This window comes from Saprolegnia parasitica (assembly GCF_000151545.1).
Source record: "Saprolegnia parasitica CBS 223.65 unplaced genomic scaffold supercont2.199, whole genome shotgun sequence".
Lineage (NCBI taxonomy): Eukaryota > Oomycota > Saprolegniomycetes > Saprolegniales > Saprolegniaceae > Saprolegnia > Saprolegnia parasitica.
The window spans coordinates 9,006-29,462 of record NW_012156593.1 but is presented as its reverse complement, the minus strand read 5'-3'; the positions used below and the strand labels follow the sequence as shown (position 1 = coordinate 29,462).

General features: G+C 59.9%; 10 protein-coding genes across 10 annotated transcripts; 5 read left to right on the top strand and 5 right to left on the bottom strand.

Annotated features, from left to right (window-relative positions):
• Positions 1-158: 158 nt before the first annotated feature.
• On the top strand, positions 159-651 carry SPRG_15700 (hypothetical protein; the record flags this gene model as incomplete). Its single annotated transcript, XM_012355036.1, has 1 exon — positions 159-651. One exon carries the CDS (start codon positions 159-161, stop codon positions 606-608), a length of 450 nt encoding a protein of 149 aa, XP_012210426.1. The 3' UTR covers positions 609-651.
• A 1,746-nt stretch (positions 652-2,397) lies between these two features.
• On the bottom strand, positions 2,398-3,895 carry SPRG_15699 (hypothetical protein). The gene is made up of 6 exons (XM_012355035.1): positions 3,798-3,895; positions 3,539-3,750; positions 3,162-3,491; positions 2,743-3,112; positions 2,559-2,692; positions 2,398-2,509 (listed from the first exon to the last, which is right to left on the bottom strand). Exons 1-6 carry the CDS (start codon positions 3,841-3,843, stop codon positions 2,420-2,422), a joined length of 1,182 nt encoding a protein of 393 aa, XP_012210425.1. The 5' UTR covers positions 3,844-3,895; the 3' UTR covers positions 2,398-2,419.
• Positions 3,896-4,242: 347 nt separating this feature from the next.
• On the bottom strand, positions 4,243-4,905 carry SPRG_15698 (hypothetical protein). Its single transcript, XM_012355034.1, has one exon. The coding sequence runs from the start codon at positions 4,885-4,887 to the stop codon at positions 4,318-4,320; it is 570 nt and encodes a 189-aa protein (XP_012210424.1). The 5' UTR covers positions 4,888-4,905; the 3' UTR covers positions 4,243-4,317.
• A 586-nt stretch (positions 4,906-5,491) lies between these two features.
• On the bottom strand, positions 5,492-7,089 carry SPRG_15697 (hypothetical protein; the record flags this gene model as incomplete). Its single annotated transcript, XM_012355033.1, has 6 exons — positions 5,492-5,730; positions 5,783-5,894; positions 5,942-6,222; positions 6,274-6,424; positions 6,476-6,608; positions 6,656-7,089. The coding sequence occupies 6 exons, from the start codon at positions 7,087-7,089 to the stop codon at positions 5,492-5,494; spliced, it is 1,350 nt and encodes a 449-aa protein (XP_012210423.1).
• Positions 7,090-7,710: 621 nt separating this feature from the next.
• On the top strand, positions 7,711-10,960 carry SPRG_15696 (hypothetical protein; the record flags this gene model as incomplete). Its single annotated transcript, XM_012355032.1, has 11 exons — positions 7,711-7,800; positions 7,848-8,138; positions 8,189-8,278; positions 8,318-8,446; positions 8,490-8,702; positions 8,748-9,036; positions 9,083-9,176; positions 9,218-9,733; positions 9,783-10,382; positions 10,430-10,648; positions 10,693-10,960. The coding sequence occupies 11 exons, from the start codon at positions 7,711-7,713 to the stop codon at positions 10,916-10,918; spliced, it is 2,757 nt and encodes a 918-aa protein (XP_012210422.1). The 3' UTR covers positions 10,919-10,960.
• Positions 10,961-11,109: 149 nt separating this feature from the next.
• SPRG_15695 (hypothetical protein) lies at positions 11,110-12,884 on the top strand (the record flags this gene model as incomplete). The annotated part of the gene is made up of 2 exons (XM_012355031.1): positions 11,110-12,066; positions 12,096-12,884. 2 exons carry the CDS (start codon positions 11,110-11,112, stop codon positions 12,882-12,884), a joined length of 1,746 nt encoding a protein of 581 aa, XP_012210421.1.
• A 225-nt stretch (positions 12,885-13,109) lies between these two features.
• SPRG_15694 (hypothetical protein) lies at positions 13,110-16,466 on the bottom strand (the record flags this gene model as incomplete). Its single annotated transcript, XM_012355030.1, has 4 exons — positions 16,136-16,466; positions 15,917-16,085; positions 14,815-15,870; positions 13,110-14,765 (listed from the first exon to the last, which is right to left on the bottom strand). Exons 1-4 carry the CDS (start codon positions 16,444-16,446, stop codon positions 13,110-13,112), a joined length of 3,192 nt encoding a protein of 1,063 aa, XP_012210420.1. The 5' UTR covers positions 16,447-16,466.
• Positions 16,467-16,833: 367 nt separating this feature from the next.
• On the top strand, positions 16,834-18,391 carry SPRG_21601 (hypothetical protein; the record flags this gene model as incomplete). The annotated part of the gene is made up of 4 exons (XM_012355029.1): positions 16,834-16,837; positions 16,879-17,813; positions 17,861-17,985; positions 18,037-18,391. 4 exons carry the CDS (start codon positions 16,834-16,836, stop codon positions 18,389-18,391), a joined length of 1,419 nt encoding a protein of 472 aa, XP_012210419.1.
• A 26-nt stretch (positions 18,392-18,417) lies between these two features.
• On the bottom strand, positions 18,418-18,960 carry SPRG_15693 (hypothetical protein). Its single transcript, XM_012355028.1, has 2 exons — positions 18,608-18,960; positions 18,418-18,542 (listed from the first exon to the last, which is right to left on the bottom strand). The coding sequence occupies exons 1-2, from the start codon at positions 18,929-18,931 to the stop codon at positions 18,453-18,455; spliced, it is 414 nt and encodes a 137-aa protein (XP_012210418.1). The 5' UTR covers positions 18,932-18,960; the 3' UTR covers positions 18,418-18,452.
• A 587-nt stretch (positions 18,961-19,547) lies between these two features.
• Positions 19,548-20,403, top strand: SPRG_15692 (hypothetical protein; the record flags this gene model as incomplete). Its single annotated transcript, XM_012355027.1, has 5 exons — positions 19,548-19,627; positions 19,669-19,744; positions 19,789-19,905; positions 19,950-20,063; positions 20,110-20,403. 5 exons carry the CDS (start codon positions 19,548-19,550, stop codon positions 20,401-20,403), a joined length of 681 nt encoding a protein of 226 aa, XP_012210417.1.
• Between the last annotated feature and the right edge of the window lie 54 nt (positions 20,404-20,457).

Below are 20,457 nucleotides of genomic sequence, written 5' to 3'. Positions count from 1 at the left end.
CCACGCGCAACTTTGTCAGCTGGCTCATCTATGCTGGTAGCGGCACGCCTCGTGTGTGCGCCCAGAGCATTTATGGCACAACCATCCTCAACACTTCGACCGAGTACCAGTTCGCAGACAAGACATCAATGACCGAGTCTCTATTGGCCAAAGTCGCCATGCCAACAGCGACGTCGACGGACCGCTTTGGGTCTCGCTCGCTGAGCCAAATCGTCTTCCGCGTCGAGTCGGGCTGCATGGAGTTTGCGACGTTCGCGTGCAACTTGGACGATGCGTCGGACGCCGCTTCGCTCCGCATCGGTGTTACGCGCGCCGAGTACGTGAGCCTGCACCCGTCGTCGTCGATGAAGTTGTGCGACAGCCAAAACTCTACTTACCCGATTCGCATCGACCCCAAGTACAACATTGCGTTTACTGTACCGGCAGGCAACTGGGCGACGCAGACGGTCGCAGACGACGCCAAGAGCTTCTTTCGCTACTCTGCGCCAGCGGTGACGACGCCGCCCGCGACAACGACCGCAACCCCCGCTGCGACATCCGCCTCCTTTCTTTCGTCGCTCACCACGAGCGTCGTTGCGGGCCTTGGTGCAGTCTTCCTCGTTCTCTAGAGTAGCAAACCAGCATTTCGTAATCGATTTCTTTCACTCATGCAGCACGCAAACGACATCCCTGCGTACCCGCAAGATTGGATAATTGGACGAATGCTGGCACTTGGGGGCGCCGCTGTGGCTGCCCTCAATTGGCTGTCCTCAAGTGTGAGAGAACTCTTGACTCGCTTTTCTGTCTTATATCGACTTAACTCCTCTTTTGCGAAATGGGGAGTATGTCCCCGAGGCTATCAATGCAAGTGAGACTAGCAGGGCTCGTGTTGGGAGGCTGCCGCTGCTTAAAAGAGACTGGTAGATAGGCTACAAGAACGTCAAGTAACGTAGGGGGTTGCAGCTCGACGGGCAAATCGCAAATGGGTTTGGCAGTTTGGTCTTTGGTCTTGGCGGCTGCACGTTGCTATAATAACATGCGAGCTGGTTGCGCCGCCATCTTGGGTGAGATGGCGGCTCGGCAAAGCGGTTCAAGATGGCACCCTTGCTTAGCCCCTTCGCTTCACGCGTTGCGTGAGAAGCGACCCTCGTATGAATGCTTCGCCGTCGACTGCCTCTTGGCTTAGGTTGAGGTCCGCCGTGTACCTCGCCTGCGAGCTCTCCGACTGTAGAGCACCGACTTTGCATGGCTAGAATATGCAAGTTTCATCGCGTAGCTTAGTGTGGTTGAACAGGCTCGGTGCAGGGTGACCTGGTAGGAACTTTTGAATGCGAAGCATTGTTTACCGATATTTGTGAAGACGACGCTTGCGGTAGTCTTTAATGTGGCTTTGCACCTGAGTCATTTGGGTCACCTAGTTCTTCGTTATGAGTCGAGTTGACCTCCGTCGACGAGGTCGCTGCTGCGGGTTGGTCACGCTTCGCGAGTCTTGCCTTCCTTCGGGTTTCTTGCTTCCTCTGCGCTTGCCGCTCCCGGAAAAGCTCCGCCTCGTACACCGTTCGTGGCCTCACCTGCTTTCCATGAGGCCTCATGGTACCGGTACTAGAAGGAGTCCTTGCCATGATGGTCATTTCCGCGCTTCTGTTGTCCAGATACATAATGTAGTCAACGCTCGCTGACAGGCTCTATTAGGTGCGGCTGTGAGGATGAAAAGCCCTGATACGTGCGGCACACCTATTTAATAAAAAATCCAGTATAATGTCCACCACTTGACAGCACTTTAGAGGGACTTTAAAAATACGCACTTGACGAGACATGCTCCGAGCGTTGTGCCCTAGTAGCTGAGACCAATGTAAGAGAGGTCGGAGGGAATCGTAGAGGTTGCTCCTGGCGAGGTAAAGACAGCACACAGACGTTGCAGCGCAAATAGCGTGCGGACAGGTGGAAAGCCCGAGTGTACAATTCAGAAGTGAGGCCCTAAGGCTTTCCCATTGTCCTCCCTTGAAAACCACCTTCCCTTCATATACATTACATTTAGTAAATGTAACGAATCTTCAACGATCGGTTGTATCTTGGTAAATGTCATTTATTATACCACAACCGATCGTTGAAGATTCGACCTGCCCCGGTGTACCGGTGCAGTCTCATACAATGAAACGTAGTTTTATTGGACAACAAGTCTAGCTAGTAGTCGATAATCAAGCCAGAATGTACGAATTGATCCCCTGGGATGCTACGAATATTATAAATTCACTCCATGCGACGTTGGCGCAACGCAGCGGCTTCTGCAAACCCGAGCATAACCAGGACGACAGTGTCAGGTCGTCCTGCGTCCCTTGAACGAAGCGCTAGGCTGACATCCTAGCGCTGCCGCTGTTCCGACACGGCAGAAACTGATTGCGTAATGACATAATTGTACACAGTAGAAGTTTATGTCCATTTAAACCAAAAATTCGGGAAATCGGTTCGGGTAAAAGTTGAGACCCTCGACGGTATCGTCTCGACAGAGCTTGCCACGCTGCTCGGCAACCTAACGTGCAACGCATCGGACGCCTTGCGCTGCAAACCTCTCGACGCACCTTGAGGTATTCGTGGGCAAGCGACAAGGAAATCTGCATCTCCGCGGCCACGTCGTTGGACGTGATGCAGCTGTCTTTGGCAGTCCGCGCCAAGTGCTCGAGGCGCACGGCCACCTGCTCTTCATTGTGCGAGTCTACAACAATCCAACCTCGTCCCAAGGCATCGACCAAGAAGATGAAATACCGGATTGGAGAACGATGAGGCCGCCATCAAACTTGCGCACGTGCAAGCCCAAGTGCAACGGCTTCTGCAGCATCGCAGCATGATATAGATCGTCGGGCGAGATGAGCTCCGTGCCCCGGGCGCGGTTGAAGAGGCAGTAGATATCGGAGAGCGTGAGGATGCCGCCGTGGCGCGCCATGGGCTCCTTAAGGAACTCGGCGAGCTGGCGCGCCAGCTGCTGGTGGTACGCATCGCCCGCGTTCTCGCGTGTCACCGGGCTCGCAATGCCCATGTTGAGCAGGAGCGCTTGCATCTGCGTCGTCTCGTCGGTCGTCGTCTCGGCAGCCGCGCTGCTGTTGGCTGTCGCCACGTACCGCTCAATGAGCCCGACCTACCGAGTGTAGAATAAGCGCGTGCTGAGGTGCCTTGCAAGGCTCGACCATGTCCTTGGCCTTGTCCATGAGCGCGTTGAGGTCCGAGAACGACTGCGTCGTGAGCTCCGACGTCTGCTTTTGCTCTTCCTGGCGGCGCTGCATGATACCGCCAATGCCGGCTTGCATCGGGTCAAACTGCCGCGTCTGGAGACGGCGGTCGGCGAGCGCGCTCACCGACTTGGTGTCGGCCCACGCGCGCCGGCACAGCGACGTCTCGAGCGGTACAAAGAACTCGTCGCGGCCACCTGCTTTGAACGACAGCTTGAGCAGCTTGGACGCATTCTCGTGCGTGTAGTCGATCTTGATCTTGGACGAGCGCGTGATAAAGCCGGCCTCCTAATGGGATATGGTCGTGCGATGGCAAAATGACCGTATCGGCGTACCTTGCCGAGCCGATCGACGGCGGCCAGTGGCATAAAGAGGTTCGTGCCCGTGTCGTCCGAGAGCCATAGGAGGCGGTGCGTCGTAACCACGCACCGGCCATGGACGTACTGCGTCTTGACGTGCTGGTCGTAGAGCGACACATGGGACTGGCTGTAGACCTCGACCTCGGACGGCCATAGCACTGGCCGGCCTGTCTCGGAGAGCGGCAGCGCTACGCAGATGAGTCTGGCGCTGGCAGCGAGAGGGCGCAGGACGTACGCGAGAAGACGGCGAGGGCCACGGCCGGCGGCGCTTCGTCACTCATGAGGAGGCTTTTTGTTGCTGGCAACGTCCGGAAGGTTTGCCGGATACACCGGTTCCTGTCTTTTCTACCAATGAACGTACGCGCATTCACTACGGCACTCTGGATTGGCTGAAATGCTGACACGGTGGCAGCGCATTGGACGATGGACGACACCGATATTATTGCTCGAACGGCAAGTGTCCTGTACATGGACCTAAACAGGTCGTCCTTACGACAGCCCTAGTAGCAGTATATAACTGTTCCTGGTGCTCTCTCCTTATACGGTGCACCGCGCAGCCGTGAAAAGCTACGAGTCGCCGCCAAGCTAGGGCTCGGGTACTGGTAGACAGAAAGGGAGTGCTGGGTCGTTGGAAGATAGTGTTTGTATCGAGGGTCGCTACATTGTTGAGGGGCCCTTGATGTTGTAGCACTGAATTCGTAGTTTTTATTATTTTAAAAGGGGTAGGGAAGAGACGATCGAGGAGAGAGATGTCTCTACTTGGGCACGTCGCGGAGCTCGAAAAGCTGGGCCGGGTCCGACGCGTTGCACGGCTTCATGTGCACCTTGTCCTTGCCCGACTGGCTGAGGCAGAAGCCCGTGTGCATGACGTGCTCGATCGTCGTGAGGTTGGCCATCGGGTCAGCCGACCAGAGCTGGTTGCTCGCCGACGCTTCGGACGCCGACGAGTCCCACTTGGCGCAGCCGTACGTGTGCACGTAGAGCTCGCCATTGTTGCCCTTGAACGCATCGAGGCACGTGAGCTTGTTGTCGCGGTTGTTGAGGAAGAGCTGCCAGCTCGGGTTGTAGATCCACTGCGCGCCGTTGACAGCCGACGTGTTGTACGGCACCGCGTCGAGGCCGTCGCCATGGTTGCGGAGCATCACGTCGTCGTGGACAAGGTTGACGCGCGCCGCGACGCCGCCTTCGACACCACCGACCATCCCGCCCTCGAGGTTGCCGCCGTCAAACATATCAAAGACGTCCGGCGCGCCCTTGGTGCGCTTGTGGTCGGCGGCGACGAGCGCGGTGGCGGCGACGACGAGGAGGAGGGAAGCGAGCTGCATGCTAATGAATGATCCAAGGCAAAAGGCAAAGTGAGCTGACAAAGTGATCCGATTGAAACCATGTGTCGCCGCCTTCCTCGTAGACATGCCCGAAACATCTTGGTCGGCAGTGGCGTGCGGACGAAGCGCGGCCATGTTGTGTGAATAATCTCAGGATCCCATTACCAGAGTCGTCGAACAGGTGGACTGAACTGGCACGCTCGGCATTCATACGAGCAGAAGTAAGAAAACTCGAGGCCCACGCAAGGAGGCTCTTCGCCGTCCTTGGCCGCGCAGTCGATGGGACCATGTTACACGACGGCGCTGGGAAGAGAGACGATCTTTGTCCAGCGGTCAAACCATCTGTTTGGGCCGAACACTCCACGCGCTGCATCCCCACGTTCGATGGTCAGCGCCGGCTCTCTTGTCCGTGGCTCGCGATGCTACAGTCCAAGGTTACAGCGGGGCGATCCGTGTCCCGCAGTCTGGCTCATCCTGGCGACGTGGCAAGAGGCAGACATCAGCTGCCCACTGAATTTCCGTCCAGCACGCGGCTTCCTGATGACGCAGCCGCGTGTCGTACAGTGTACGAAGGCATCGTTGAGCCCAAATCGATTTTTAAAAATTAGGGTTTCAACGCATCGAGCTCGCCGTCTTCGTGGAGCTGCTGGATGATGTCGAGGCCGCCGATGAGCTCGCCCTTGATGTACACTTGCGGGTACGTCGGCCAGTTGGAGAATTTCTTGAGGCCTTGGCGGACCTTGTCGTCGCTGAGAATGTCAAAGTGATCGTAATGGAAGCCGTGCTCGTTGAGCGTCGCGATGAGCTGACGCGAGAAGCCGCACTTGGGTGCACTCGGCGAACCTACATACCGTCGCCTGTGTGAGCGCCTACGATACATCGGTCGATCGATTACCCTTGATGAAGATCATGACGGGCGCGCGCGAGATGAGCGCCGCATAGTCGGGCGTCGACAAACGCGGCTCTTTCTTGGCCACGCCGAGCTGGTCGGCCAAGTCACCTTCCTCCTAAGCAATAAGACATCAGTGGCGTTGAGAGAGACGACGCGTGGTACCGCCATCTCGGTGAGGATGTCGAGGCCACCGATAAGCGACCCGCGCACGTACAACTGCGGGTACGTCGGCCAGTTGGACATCTTCTTGAGGCCATGGCGCACCGAGTCGTCCGTGAGGATGTCAAAGGTCGAGAATGGAATGCTGTTGGCCCGCAGGAGCTCGATCGTCTTGCGCGAGAAGCCGCACTTGGGCTCGGCCGGCGTGCCCTTCATGAAGAGTAGCACGGGCGCCGACTGCAAGAGCTCCGTCAAGCTCGCAAACAGCGCCTTTTCCGCTTCCTCTACGCAAGAATTGCAGTCGAACACTCTCTCGAGGCTATAGAGAGAAGCACCTTCGCTCACGGGCTTGACGCCGAGCTGGTCGGCGAGGTTGCCCTCCTCCTTCATTTCGAGGAGAATATCGAGGCCGCCGACGAGCGACCCGTTAACGTACACCTGCGGAAACGTCGGCCAGTCGGAGAAGAGCTTCAGGCCTTGGCGCACCTAGTTGCAACGCATGAGCCTCGCGTGCGTGCGTGCTTGGCGTCGTCGTACGGTCTCGTCGAGGAGGATGTCAAACGTGCCGCACTCAATGTTCTCGCTCTTGAGGAGCTCGATGAGCTTGCGCGAGAAGCCGCACTTGGGCTCGCTCGGGTTGCCCTTCATGAACACCATGACCGGCGACGCCCTACACGCGACAACCGATGAGCCATGTCGATCGCAACGTCGCTTTACGAGATGAGCTTTTCCAAGCGACTGCGGAGCGCAGCGTCGACGACGACGGGCTTGTCCATGGCCAGCGGCGTCGCCTCGGCCTGGCGCTTGCTGGCGCGGTCAATGGCCTGCGCGAGCTCCGCGACCTTCATGCCCTCGATGCGCTCGAGCACCTTGTTGCCAAACGAAAGAATGAACGTCGGCACGACCGCGAGGCCAAACTGCGTGCTGAGCGCCGGCACGGCCTCGGCGTCGATCTTGACAAAGGCGAGGCGCGGGTGGAGCGCGGCGAGCTGCGTGAAGAGGACGCTGGCCGTGCTGAGCCAGTCGCCCGTTGCCGACTGGTTGGACGGGATGCTCACGTTCTTGGCGTAGAAGAACATGACGTACGTCTTGGCGACGCCCGACAGGGTCTTCCATTGCTCTTCCGACGTGACCTCGACCACTTGCTGCATCTTTGCTTCTGGCCAACCTTGCGTGGATGTTTTCTAGGTGGCATACGCCACCTACAAGAGGATCGACCAGGTTGTTGGCGGCATCCACCTCTTGTATTCGGCATGTACAAGGTGGCATATGTGGCATCCCAGGTCCTCCGAATTCGGCGCGAGATGGCCATGGATTGGCTGAAATATAGCAAATCACAGGGAGGCATGTCGATAGGGCCAAAGCCATTGGCCATAATTGGTCCAAATGAAAACCTTTGCAAATCGATGCGTCGCGCAACAACCTTCCAAATTGAATGATCACAATCCGGGATATTTTCGAAGGAAGTTGGGAATTTTCGAACTGCTCGAGACCGCGGCTGGCAGCCGAGTCCATCGACCACGAAGCGGAGCATGAGGTACGCCTGTCCTCCATCGCGTCGCTGCCATTTGCGCTAGTTCCTAACTCTCTCCATGACGGTAGATCTGCGACCACGGGCCATAGCCCACAGACAGAGAGAACCGGCGACACGTCGTCGTCAAGCCACCGGCAGCTGCGCAACAGCGTGGAGTCGCCTGCCACTTGCCCGCCACCTGCAGTACAACCATGCTAATAGCAGCTGCTTGTAGCTCATTCAGCGCTAGGCGCCATTGATGGACGTGCCACCTGCCGAGGACAAGGTGCTCTGCGATTTGGATCCGCGGTACTTTACGCCGCATTTCGACGCAGTCGCGCATGTACTCGTACGTCTCGACGCCTAGAGCACGCGCACGACTTGCACGCTTTCTAGGAGTCGTTGCCGCTGCAGGCGGACGAAGTGAGCGACTTTTTGCAGTCGCAGATTGGCGTGCTCGATCTTGCCAAGGACGTGGTGACGGCCAAGCTCGCCGAAGACGTCCAGCGGAACCACACGACGTTCATCCAGGGCATGAACCAAGTGCAAGACGTCGACTTGGACTTGACACTGGCGCTGATCCAAGTCAAGAACGGCCGGCGGCTCCTCGCAAGCGCCAAGCAGGACCTCGTCATCAACCATCTCGAGCTGGTCAAGCTGCGTCGCAACCGCGACCGTCTCCGGACCGTACGCATGCCACATGATTACGGTATTCAATCGCTTACCTCGTCCTACAGATTGTCGACCACAGCTCGACGATCCTGGGCTTTGTCCGCCTCGAGCACGACATGTTGTCGCATTTACAAGAAAAGGATTATGCGAGCGCGGTATTACACAACATTCGAGCCAATCAACAACACAAGTAGGTGGCTGCGTGCATCGACATTCGCCGGCAGCTGGACCAGTCACGCGAGCTGGACCGGTTCTTCATCCTGCGGCCCGTGCGGCAGCGCATGGCCCACGCACTCGTCGAGCTGCGCCAGCATTTTGAGACGGTGCGATCCGACATGAGAAGGCTGCATCACCGTTGGGCGATAGGCACTTGTGGGGCTCCTCGAGTCGTTTGATGCGGCTGCGTATGGCAACTTGCTGCGAGCGATGATGGCGCTGGACGCCGAGCGGTCCGGGCCGTCGACCGTGCCGCAAGTGCTTGTGCGGGGCGTCGACGACCTCTCGCGACAGCACATTCAGCGTCTCTATACCGATGCGACCGTGATCAAGAAGACCAAGCCAACGCAGTCGGTGGTCAGCGTACGGCCGTCTGCTAAGAAATGCGAGTAAGTATGCGCTCTGTAGATGCTGCAAGACCTGCTTGCGTGCTACGAAAAGCTCGTGGGACTCTTGCACGGCTATTACCTCATCACGCAGTGGCACCGCACTCCGTTCAGCGACAAGAATGTCGACGCGGCGTTCTTGCACCGCTGCGGCTTTGACGCGCCAGTTGAAGGGACCAATCAAGCGCATACGACAACCGACGAGATGGCCGCACAGCACGCCGCGGCGTATCAGCAGTACCGACGCATTGTGTGGGAGCAAATGCAGCAGAGCGTCGGCGACCTTCTCGATCGCTTTCCGCTCACCAACGGTGCGATCGCCTGACGTCGGAGCGACGAACAACGTGGCTAGCGTAGACTTCAAGATGGAGCACCTCGTGTCGCTCGCCCACGCCACGCTTCGGTTGATTATGACCGGACACGAGTTTAGCGGCGACGACGCGTCGACAACGTACACGTCCATATGTCACATTGATTTCATCGCACTCGTAGGCTCACGACGGCGCTGAGCAACAAGTGCCGGAGCTATCTCAAATTGTTGCAAAAAGACAGCATCGAGCTTCTCCGCATGCTTTTCGACACGGAAAAGTGGGAACGGCTCTCGGTCGCGATCGACAACCACAGCGGCGGCATTCCGGCCCTCTTGGAGCAGCGCTCGGGGTACTCGCTCCCAGATCTTAAGGTGGCCCAGCGCCTTTTGGAGCCACGTTCCAGTGACAGCGTTTTCATGCACTACCGCGCCAGAGGCAACCCGTTCGCGCTGTGCTACCGCGAGAAGTACCTCGTGGTGCCCGCCATGCAGCGCTATGCGTTCGAGAACCGGCGCAACGACCTGGAGGCGGACCCGCTCGCCGACGAAGAAGACAAGATGATCAAGCGCATGATCGCGCTGGACCCGTACCTGCGCGGCGAGTCGGACTCGAGTGTGAGCTCGCCGCAGACAGAGGAGCTCATTCGCTTTGGCTCCAAGCACGTCATGTCGTCGTCCAGCCTCTCGGGCTTTTTACGGTACGCCGAGATATGATGGGATGTACTATGGACATGCATGAGCGTGTAGCTTTTGCGGCGTGTATATGAAGCTCATGGAGCAGCTGCCGCATGTGGCGTGGGACATCTTTCTCGGGCTCGCGTCGCTCTTTGATTTTGTGTTTTACGCGACGTTGACGACCGCGTGTCCCGACAACTACCTCGCGCGGCTCTTGACGCGCCAAACGCCGAGCGATCTCCAGTGCGAAGAGCTTCGCCAGCAGCTGAGTCGCATCCAGTCCGAGCTTGGTCTTGGCTTGACGGCGCAGTCGGTACCCGTGCGCGTGACGCAGCTGCCGCCGGCGATTGCAGCGTCCAGCGACGCTAATCGATTTGCATTTGTCGAGCGCGTCGTTGCGATCGAGGCGCTTGTCTTCCAATGGCACGTGTTTTCATCGCTCCACGCCGCGTCGTTGGCGCCTTTCGTGCCCGCCGCGCGCCAAGAGATGATGGCCACCATGATGACGACGATGGGTGACGCGGTGAGAGAGGGACGGTCGTACGTCTACGCGGTCATGGCGCCAGCGCTCATCGCCGCGGCGTCGATTCCGAGCATGGTCGAGAAGGCCACGTGGGACACGCTCGATCTCTCGGACCAGCACAACGAGTACGTTGTCGCGCTCGTCCGTCGGTGCGGCATTTTCTGGGGTATTGATGCGATTTTTGCCGCATCTGGAGCATTTCGACGTGGATTTTTTATTATGTAGGAACTTTGCAAGGATCGGCGGTTCCGATCCACGTCCGCGACGAGATCTGGTCGTATGTGGTGCGGGCCATCATGGAAGCACTCGTGGAGGGCTACGCGAGTGTGAAAAAGTGCTCGATGGAAGGACGCGCGCTCATGTCGATGGACCTCATCGCACTCCAGAACGGGCTCGATCTGATCAACCACGTGAGGTGCGACAATCTGCCTCTTCGACCCGCGTCTCAGATTCTGGTAGCAACCAAAACCAGACGCTATGGGGCCGGTCCTATGTCAACAACTACATCAAGGCGTACTACTTGCAAGAAGCCGAATTGCTCGCGTTCATCGCTGCCAACAAGAAGAGTTATCGCAAGGCGCACCTCGTGAGCTTGGCCATCAACGGCGTCTGTGGTCTGCGACGCGGGACTCAAAAAGACTTGCTCCAAAAGATCGAGCACATTTACCGGTCCGGGACCACTTAATCTGAATCTTCAACGTGGTGAATCTGTGGCTGGACGGCCAAGATCGAAAACCGCCGCTTGTGATTGGCTGCCTGGCGAGGTGTCGGGTGGCTGCGATTGGCTGCTTCGGTTTGGAAAAATGCATTGTGAGAGGTTTCCTAACATCTACCCTTTTGTATGGAATACAAATCGGAAGTGGTTTCGAGCATAAGATGTCGGGGGCGCCATGCTGGCCTTTGGTTTCACTGGTGCCAAGAGGAATATTTTTGATCCGCCCATCTTCGCTCAACATGGCTTGCATCGGTATCGACCTCGGCACGACGCATGCGTGCGTCGGCGTCCACTTCAACGGCAAGGTCTCCATCATCGCCAACGACCAAGGCTTCCGCACCACGCCCTGCGTCGTCGCCTTTGAGACCGAGGACGTGGTCGTCGGCGACTCGGCCGTCGCCAAGCTCCACAACAACGCGGCCAACACGGTCTACCACCTGAAGCGCGTGCTCGGCAAGAAGCACTCGGACGTCAAGTCGCTCGACTACATCAAGGGCTGGAGCTTCGACGTCAAGGCCGATGCCAAGGGCCACGCCGTCGCCGCCGTCACGCACAAGGAGGCGAAGCGCGAGATCTCGGCGACCGAGTTTGCGTCGCTCGTCCTTGGCAAGCTCAAGGCCCTCGCCGAAGACTACACGGGTGTCCAGGTCAAGAACTGCGTCTTGACGGTGCCCCAGGAGTTCTCGGAGGAGCAGAAGACGCTGATGAACGAAGCCGCCAAGGCCGCTGGCATTGACGTCATGCGCTACATCAGCGAGCCGATCGCTGCCGCCATCGCGTACGGCTTTGATGAGACCAAGTCGATCGACACGAAGCTCATCGTTGTCGTCGACATTGGCGGTGCCTCGTCGGACATGTCGCTCCTGAGCGCCGACAAGGGCCTCTTCAACGTCGTGGGCCACGTCGGTGACGACGCGTTGGGCGGCGAAGACTTTACGTACGCCCTCGTCGAGCACTGCGTCAAGACGTTCGAGCGCCAGAAGAAGGTCGACTTGAAGAACAACACGCGCGCCTTGTACCGCATCAAGCTTGCTTGCGAGCAGGCCAAGAAGTCGCTCTCGACGCAGAGCCAGGTCACGATCGAAGTCGACTCGCTCGCCGACGGCCAGGATCTCATTGTCAAGCTCTCGCGCTCGCGCTTGAAGAGATGATTGGCGACCACGTCCGCAAGATGATCACCGACATTGAGGCGCTCCTGGAGAACGCCAACCTCGACAAGGAGTCGATCGACCACGTCATCCTCGCCGGTGGCTCGACGCGCATCCCCAAGGTCCAGGCCGCCATCGAGGCCTTCTTTGATGGCAAGAAGGCGTCGTCGACGATCGTGCCCGATGAGGTCATCGCGTACGGTGCGACCGTCGAGGCTGCGACGCTCTCGGAGACGGCCGAATGGGACAACCTCCCGTCCGATCCGCTCAACATGGTCGAGGCCGTCCCGCTCACGCTCTCGCTCGGCCTTGCCGACGGCTCGGTCTACGAGATGATCCAGCGCAACACGGTCCTCCCGGCCACGACGCAGGAGGTCTTCACGACGCACGTCGACAACCAGAAGGCGGTGTACCTCCAGATCTACGAGGGCCAGCGCTTCATGGCGCGCGACAACACGCTCCTCGCCAACCTCACCATCTCGGGCATCCCGCCCATGGAGAAGGGGTCGCCGGAGATCGAAGTCAGCTTCAACGTCACGCGCAAGTCGGTGCTGACGGTCAAGGCCCACCTCCGCAACGCCGAGGGTGCCAAGTCCAAGGCCCTCACCGTCGAGAGCGACTCGAAGCGTGTCGTCAACGTCGATGCGATCGTCGCGGCCGCCGAAGCCGCCGCCGACGAGGACGACGCGTTGATGGCCGAGTTGGAAGAAGCCGCCGAGGCGGCCGAGCTCGCGGCCACGATCGCGGCGGCCCCCAAGATGGCGGGCGCCGGCGAAGACATGGATTAGAGTGCTATAGTATTATTCCGTCGCGGCCGATATATACAGTAATAGCAGCCCGTGATGCAATCCTCGCCACACCCCTCTGTATACCGAAAGGCGATGGCAGCGTGCCACGTCATATGCGCGTCACGGACGATTTGTGTATTGCAATGGCTGTATTACGTCTCTCCCTTCTTGTTGGCTCCAAGGACGGTCGGGACCGTGTCCATGCGCAGAAGCAGTAGTGATGAGCTACGCGTGCATGCAGCGCAGGAGCTCGCGCGCGTTGGCCGTGTACGCGGCGGTGGAAGCTGACGTCGAGACGGGATGTTTGACGTTCTTGACGGCCGTCGGCGTGAAGGCTGGGAACGCCTCAGTCGGTGGTGCTGGCAACGCCCAGCTCCCCAAGTCGGCGAGCAGCGGGAAGAGCGCGTCGCCATTGAGTGCCGCCATCGCGAGGAAGAGTCGGCGCGCGGCCTCTTGCAGCGACGCACTGGCCGATGCGCGCAGCATCGGACACGTCACGCGCGCCACGTCCATTAGAATCGACTCGAACGCCAAGGACGCGGAGCACATGCGGCGCAAGCACTCGAGGCACTGCGCGTGGATCTGGTGCGTGAGCGAATGCGTCGAGCTCATCATCTCGCCATCGGCCATAGTCAAATCGTGGCGCGTCACGACCGGAAACATCGCCGACGCATCGACGACGTGCAAGAGCGGGCGCATGACCGGCCACGCCTCTGACACAAACCGGTCGGCGAGAAAGTCGCCGCAGCGCGCCGCGAGGGCCGAGAGGCAGTGCAGTGCCGCGAGCACCACAGGCTTGGCGGGACTTTCCATGCGCTTGAGCACGGCCGGCCACACGCGCGCGGCGACGGGCCGGAGGTCGTTAAGCGGCAGAAGCAGCACCGCGTGGGCCAGCACCGAGCTCGCCAAACAGCTCGTGGCCACGTCGGGGGCGGCCATAAAGTACGAGGACCGCACAAGAATGTCCTTGACAAGGTCGCGCATGATGGCGTCGCTCGCGTCCGCCTCGGGCTCGTGCTCCACCGGCATCGCAGCCTTCATCTTGCGCTCGAGGACAGCCGAGTCGTCGTCGTCGTTCTCATTGAGCATCGCATCGAGCTGCGCTTCGCTGGCCGCGTCATCGGGCACGCCCATGGTCGGGTCGAAGAGCGTTTTCATCTCCTTTAGGAACGCATCGAGTTTGGAGGGACGAGGTGGTGTCTCGGTCAAAGTGTCTTCGCTGGGCGGCGCCGTCGTCACAATGACCTTCATGACGCGCAAGAGGCCGGCGCTGTGGGCACTCGAGACGTAGCGGTCGACGCTGCGCAGGACGCTCTGAACCGCGTCGTGCAAGAGCGGCAGCGGTGTCGACCCGGCGTGCGCCAAGAGTCCCTCGACGACGAACGGCGTGTGCGGGTACGCGTCGAGCTGCTGGAGGCGGGCGCAGAGCATGTCGATGACGTAATCCATGTTGCCGTGCAGCAAGGCCGGCACGTCGTCGTACGCGCAGTGGAACGCCAGGCGCTGGAGCGTCGCCGTCGCCGCTTGGTGCACGACGCTGCTGTGGCCCGCCAAGTGCTCCGCGATCGGGTACAGCACGTGCATGAGCAGCGGCTGGAAGGCCAATTCGAGCGCTTCGGCGCAGCTGCCGAGAATCTCCAAGAGAACGCTCGTCGTTTCCTCCGAATCAAAGGCCGCACCCGGGAGACGCAGCGGTTGGCCTCCAAAATGGGTTGCCATCGGCAGCGTCGTCCACTGCGGCAGGTGCAGGAGCTGGTCGAGCAAGTACCCGACGTTCTGAACCGAAAGGGACGGCTTGTCGGCCGGCGACGTGACACCACTGTGGGCAGCGCCGAGCACAAAGTGGTTGAGGACCAGAAGCAGCTCGGTCGAGCGCTCCGACTAGACATAAGAAACTATGAGACACATCGGGACGCGACGGCGCATAGACCTCGTCGCGGAGCTGCGCCATGAGATGGTCGATCCAGATCAGCGTCGCGCCGCGGGCGCCGATGCGTCGAAGCACTTGGGTCGCCAAGCGAACCGCGGCGTCCGAGCGCACGTGCACGAACCGCTTGCGGTAGTAGGCAAACGTGACCGTCGCCGTCGGTCGAGACCGGCTTTCGTGGGCGAGCACGTGGGCGTCCACGTGGTCGATGCGGAGAACGGTCGTCATCGCACGCAGCACCTCGTGCAGCACTGCATCAAAAGCAATGGAAGTGCTCTGGTCGTAAGCGAGGACGAGCTGCAGCGTCGCGCACGCCTCGGCCTCCATCTCGACGTCGGTCGCGCACTTTTTCGCGAGATCGCGCAAGTGCGAGACGACGCGTGCCGTGGCATGGCGCTGGAGCCAAAGACCTTCGTCGTCGCTCATGGCGGCGTGGAATTGCTCGAGGGCTTGCCGTGCGGAGGTTTGCACATCAAGGATCGGGTCCAAACTCAAACTCAAAAGCGCCTCAAACGCCGAGAAGAAGCTTGGTGCGAGCGACCAGCGGCAATCACGGACCACGACGCTGCAGAGGCCGACGAGAGCGATGCGCACGCGCGGCTTGGCGTGGTGCCGCTGCGAGCGGCAAATGAGGTCGAGCGCGATCTGCATGTTGACTTGAGTCGTCTCGAGCCAGGCGCGGGACCGGTCGACTTGGGGCTTGGACGTGTTGGGCAGAGGCGCCGACGACGACGTTGTTGTTGTTGTTGTGGGGAATGGAGACAGCGCTGCCGCCAAGGTGAACTCTGGTTTCGACACGAGGTGTGTCCACCGACTGTCGCGCAAGCCCAGGAAGAGAACCTCGCGTAAGCACTCGAGCGCTTTGGCCGGGACTTTGGAGCCCCACTTGTAGTCGGCGTGGTGGGTGAGCTGGAGCAACTTGGCGACGACACCAGGAAGGAGCAGCGCCACGACGTCCACGTTGTCAATGGACCGAAGGAGTGCGAGTAGCGAGTCGAGCGCTTGGACGCGCGATGCGCGCGCGACTTCCTTCTCGGCTTGCTGCAACAAGTACGCTACCTAGCAGTGTTTCCCGTCAACGGGCTCTACACCGAGTTGTTTGTACCGTCAGAAAGGCCACCTCGATGAGCTCGTCGGTCGGGAGCGTAAAGAAGGATGCCGGCGCAGTTCGGGACGCAAGGAGACCGATGCATTGCACGATACACATACGCCCGTCTTCGGTGAGGACGCTCGATGCGTTCGGGTTCTCTAATGGCGGCAAGTAGACGAGCAACCTAGCATGCTGCATGTGAGGTTACACGTTGATGGGCGACCACCGACGTACGTCTTGATCATGGCGACGAAGAGGTCCGGGGTCGTCTCGAGCGGCCCGAGCTTGCAGCGTGTAAAGAGCTTGTAGAGCGCTCCGAGTCCGCGCTCGATCGTCGGCGGCGACACTGACCGGCCCTGCAGCATGGTGTGGACGACGGCGACGGCGTAGCTCGTCCAGAGGTACTCGGTGGGCGTCGCGGGCAGGCGCTCGAGCTGGTCCTCGAGCAAGGCCAGCTTCGTTGCGCTGGCTTCCTGGGCGATGAGCATGATGAGCGCCATGACCTCGCGCTCGACCGGGCCCATGCTGCTACCGCGCGCGTCCATCGTCAAGATTTGCCGCGTCCCGAATAAAATGGCATCTGCCGAATTTAACCTGTATCAAGCCATAGAGGACCTTTAGCATCGAATACGTGGCAAGATCGCGACCTTCGAGGTGCATGCTGGATGCTGCTCACGGCCGAGGACTTGCTGGCGATGGCAGCCAAGGTGGAGCCGCCAACGCTGGAAGCCCACATGCAGAGGGTCCATGCCATGGACGTGGAGGGTACGTTGCATCCCGAGCTCAAGCGGCTCAACTGCGCGATGGAAGCCGAAGCGAAGCGCCACGCGATGGCGATGCAGCAGTACGACCAGCAGCGTACTTCCGTTAGTGGTAGCTTGACACCGCTGCGGTCACCTCTCCAGCGTCGCAGGGGCTCTCTCGTGCTTGACATGGGTACGCATCACTCTTGGCGTCTACGTCTTGACGCAAAACAGGGTCGCTCGTCGAGTCCCAGTCGGCCGCGTCGTCGCCAAAGGCCAAGCCGAAGGCGCAGAGCCCGCACGAGAGCTCTAGCTACCAGTCGCTCTTCCTCGCCGCGGCGCTGCAGCTCCTGGACGAGAAGGGCAAGTCGCTGCCACCGTCGCTCGACGCGCACCACCTCAAGCTCCCACCCGACACGATCCTCGCCGGGTACCTCAAGAAGGCCAAAGACAACTCGCTCCGGACAAGCACGAAAAAGTACGCAGTCTTGACCCGGGGAGTCTTGCGCTACTACGCCGACATGCATGCAGCGGCGACGTGTACCGAGGTCGTCCTCGTGCCCCGGCGCTTCATTTGCCGCGAGAACCTCTCGCAGCGCTTCCAGCACAAGTACGCGTTCGAACTCATCGCCACCGGGAGCGCGGTCGAGAAGCGCCCATCCAAGCTCGTCTTCATGGCCAAGTCGGAGCACGAGCGCCGGCTCTGGGTGCACGCGATTCGGGCGGTTGTGAATGCGTCGCCCGTCTGCGCCGTCGACGGCGACTGCTACGCGTTCATGTTGCTCCAGCGCCAGATCCAGGACGCGCGCCGCAAGGACGCGTACTTGCACGCGCTCTCAAGTGCCCAGAACCGCGAGCTCTGCGTGCCCGTCGAGTGGGTGCACGACCAGCTGCAGCAGACGCCGCAGCCCGGCGAGAGCGGAATGGACCAAGTGTTTAAAGACCTCGGGCGCGACCGCGTGAGCATCAACGGCCGCATCTACAGCGGCGCCGACGGGACCGAGAGCGTGCTCGGCGCGTTGGCGCGCGCCTTCATGGACGTCTGCGAGAACCTCACGGAAGCGATCGCGCTCGACGTCGTGCGGAGCGTATTGCTGTCGTGCAATAGGACGCAGTCGGGCGGCGACACGTACGAGACGGTCGACTACCTGTACCACAATGCGAGCTTGGTAACACGCGGAAGCAACCATCCGCGTGGATCATGGAGAATATGCAGGTCGTGCTATGTCCCAGTGCGCGCGAAGCCGCCCCGCTCGAGATCAAGGTGCTTTTGCGCGATGCATGCCCCGAGCTCGCGGCCAGCTTGGCGTCCGACGACCTTGGCTACGTCCCCCGCCAACAGTATGTACCGTCTCTCACCCTCCGCTCTCGATACGCCATGCTATGTACTAGCTCGCTTGTGCTGCCGACCAAGGTCGAGACGCATCGTCCGTCCATGGCGACGGCCATCTCGTTCGGCGACGACCTCGATAGCTCGTTCTTGCCCGCGAAAGCGCTCAACCTCTTTGCCCGCGAGAAAGAGTCGGTCGAGCTGGTCTCGTTTGCCGGCGAGAAGATGCACGTGGCGATCGTTGCCGCGACGTCGTACAAGATCTGCGACGCCAACCCGCAGGGCGATGCGACGCTCGACACGTGGGCGATCGTCGACGCCGTGTTCGAGCAGTCGTTCGTGTACGCGCCAGCGTACGGTGTCCTCGAAGGCAAGGGCATCGTCCGCGTCGTCACGCGCAGCATCTGCGCCACGTAAAGCAATGCATGCTCCGAAAAGTCACCCATATATATATACAGAAAGACGACGACGCGCCGTCTTACTCCTCCTTCTTCTGGATGATGAGCGGGCCGACGTTGTCGCCCGTCTCCTTGTTGTGCTTGGCGTGGGCGCCGTCGCAGAACGGAAACTAATAAGCCACGAGCGAGATAAGATGAGACAACCATGCTACCGACGTGCTTGCAGGATGCTTACCTTCTTGGACTTCCAGCAGCGGCAGAGCACGCACTTGAGCGAGCCCTTCTGGAACATGTCTTCAATGTCGCACGTGTCGACGACCTTGTCCTTCTCGAGCGAGACTGACTTGTTGATGCGCGCCGGCGACGCCTTCTTGCTGCCGCTGCCGCCGAGGCTGGCGACGAGCGAGTAGAGCAGCACGGCGACCGTCACGAGGAAGGGCGCGAGGATCATCCACTCCTCCGTCGTGAGCTTGGCGAAGCCGGCGACGTTGCTCGGGATCGGCAGCGACTTGAGGTACTTGGGCAGGCGGATCTTGAGCGCGTGGCGGACGGCTTCCATTTTTCAGAATTCGAAGCCGGGGAAATTCGCTACTGATGCGACCACACGTTCCGCGACCGACGACCGGATACACCATCCGGCGACGTGGTGACGTGGCATAGCCACGCGCCAGTTGCCGTTGCCATCAACCGCACCAAGTGGGCAGACGACGGAGCACGCTTGGAGAGTCGATGATCGACACGTATCGAGGCTCATGACCATGAGTCTCAGCACAAGCCCAGGGCTTGGATACCCGATCGCTACTGTCGCCACAACGAACGCATGTCTATCACGTGATCTTGATTCTACGTGGACGTCGCATACATTTAGGTCGATGCACGTAGTACAGTCAATGCTTCTTTGCTTCCACTCGCTCGCCGGGCATGGACAGCGGAAGCAGTGCCTCATGTGCAGTCGCCTGGAAGCATGGCCTTGATGGCGCGGGCCGTGAAGTCTTTTGAAGCGTCGCGGTTTGGAGCCCATGAGGAAACGAAGGACCTTATCGACAGCATTCAGAAATTGGTGCGTGGGATTGCCCTGGCCACGCTGTCGCGCCTGTACCAAGTCCTCGGAATCGCCAAGTCTTAGCCAGCAAAGATCGCGACGTCTCGGTGCTGGCCAATCAGCGCAGTCTCGGATGCGAGAAGATCCGTTTGCCGACGCCTTTGAGCGCGCTGCATGCAGCGACCCCAATGCTCTGGTGACACCGCACGAGCGGTACGTCTCCTACCAAAGTCACGCGCTCCATTTGGCCGTAGCTCGACTTTCTTAACGGACCTTCACGCCCGCGGGCTGCTTCCGGACGCCTACATGCACAAGATCCAAGCCCTCTGGGTACTGCGCTGCCACAACGCGTTGTCATGTGCATGCTGCATTAGGACAAGGAGCGAGTCAGCGTAGCATTCGAACACTTTCAAGCGCTGTTGACACGCGCGCTTGGCGACGCCAGCGCTGACGAAGCAGCCACAGCGATCACGACCGAGATCTCGGACAAGGTATGCCGACGCTGCAACTCGAGAGGGCGACGCTTCTGTGGTAGCTCGCCTTCCTCTCTCACCTCGTGCAGTCGTGGGACACGGCGTCGTTTGGTGCCCCGGAAAAGACGGCGCTGGTGGCCTACACGTCCACGCTCGCGGCCGAGCATGCGGCAGCGGTGGCGCCACAATAGCTACCAGCTAAAGCGCAAACCAGATGATTAGGAAGACGCGGTCGAGCGCATTGCAGCAACGATGGCTGCGGAGTTTCGCGCGCACCAGCATAAGGCACTGGTGCAAAGCCCAATCCAGTGCCATCTGCAGTATCGAACGACGCCTCGCTTCAGCGACACAAAACACCCAACCACGTACCAAGCGGCGCACTCGTTGCAACTCGAAAAGATTGCGACAAGTCGTGACTTTCACAGTCTTCGGATGCACGCCCAGCGCGAGTCGGCAACCAACGCCTTTGGCGTCCTCGACGTACGTTGCCGGAGTTACTGTGGCGTGCTGTCATGACACGGTTCATAGGAACGCTGCGCCACCGGACTGCAGCTGTACCTTCAGAGCTTC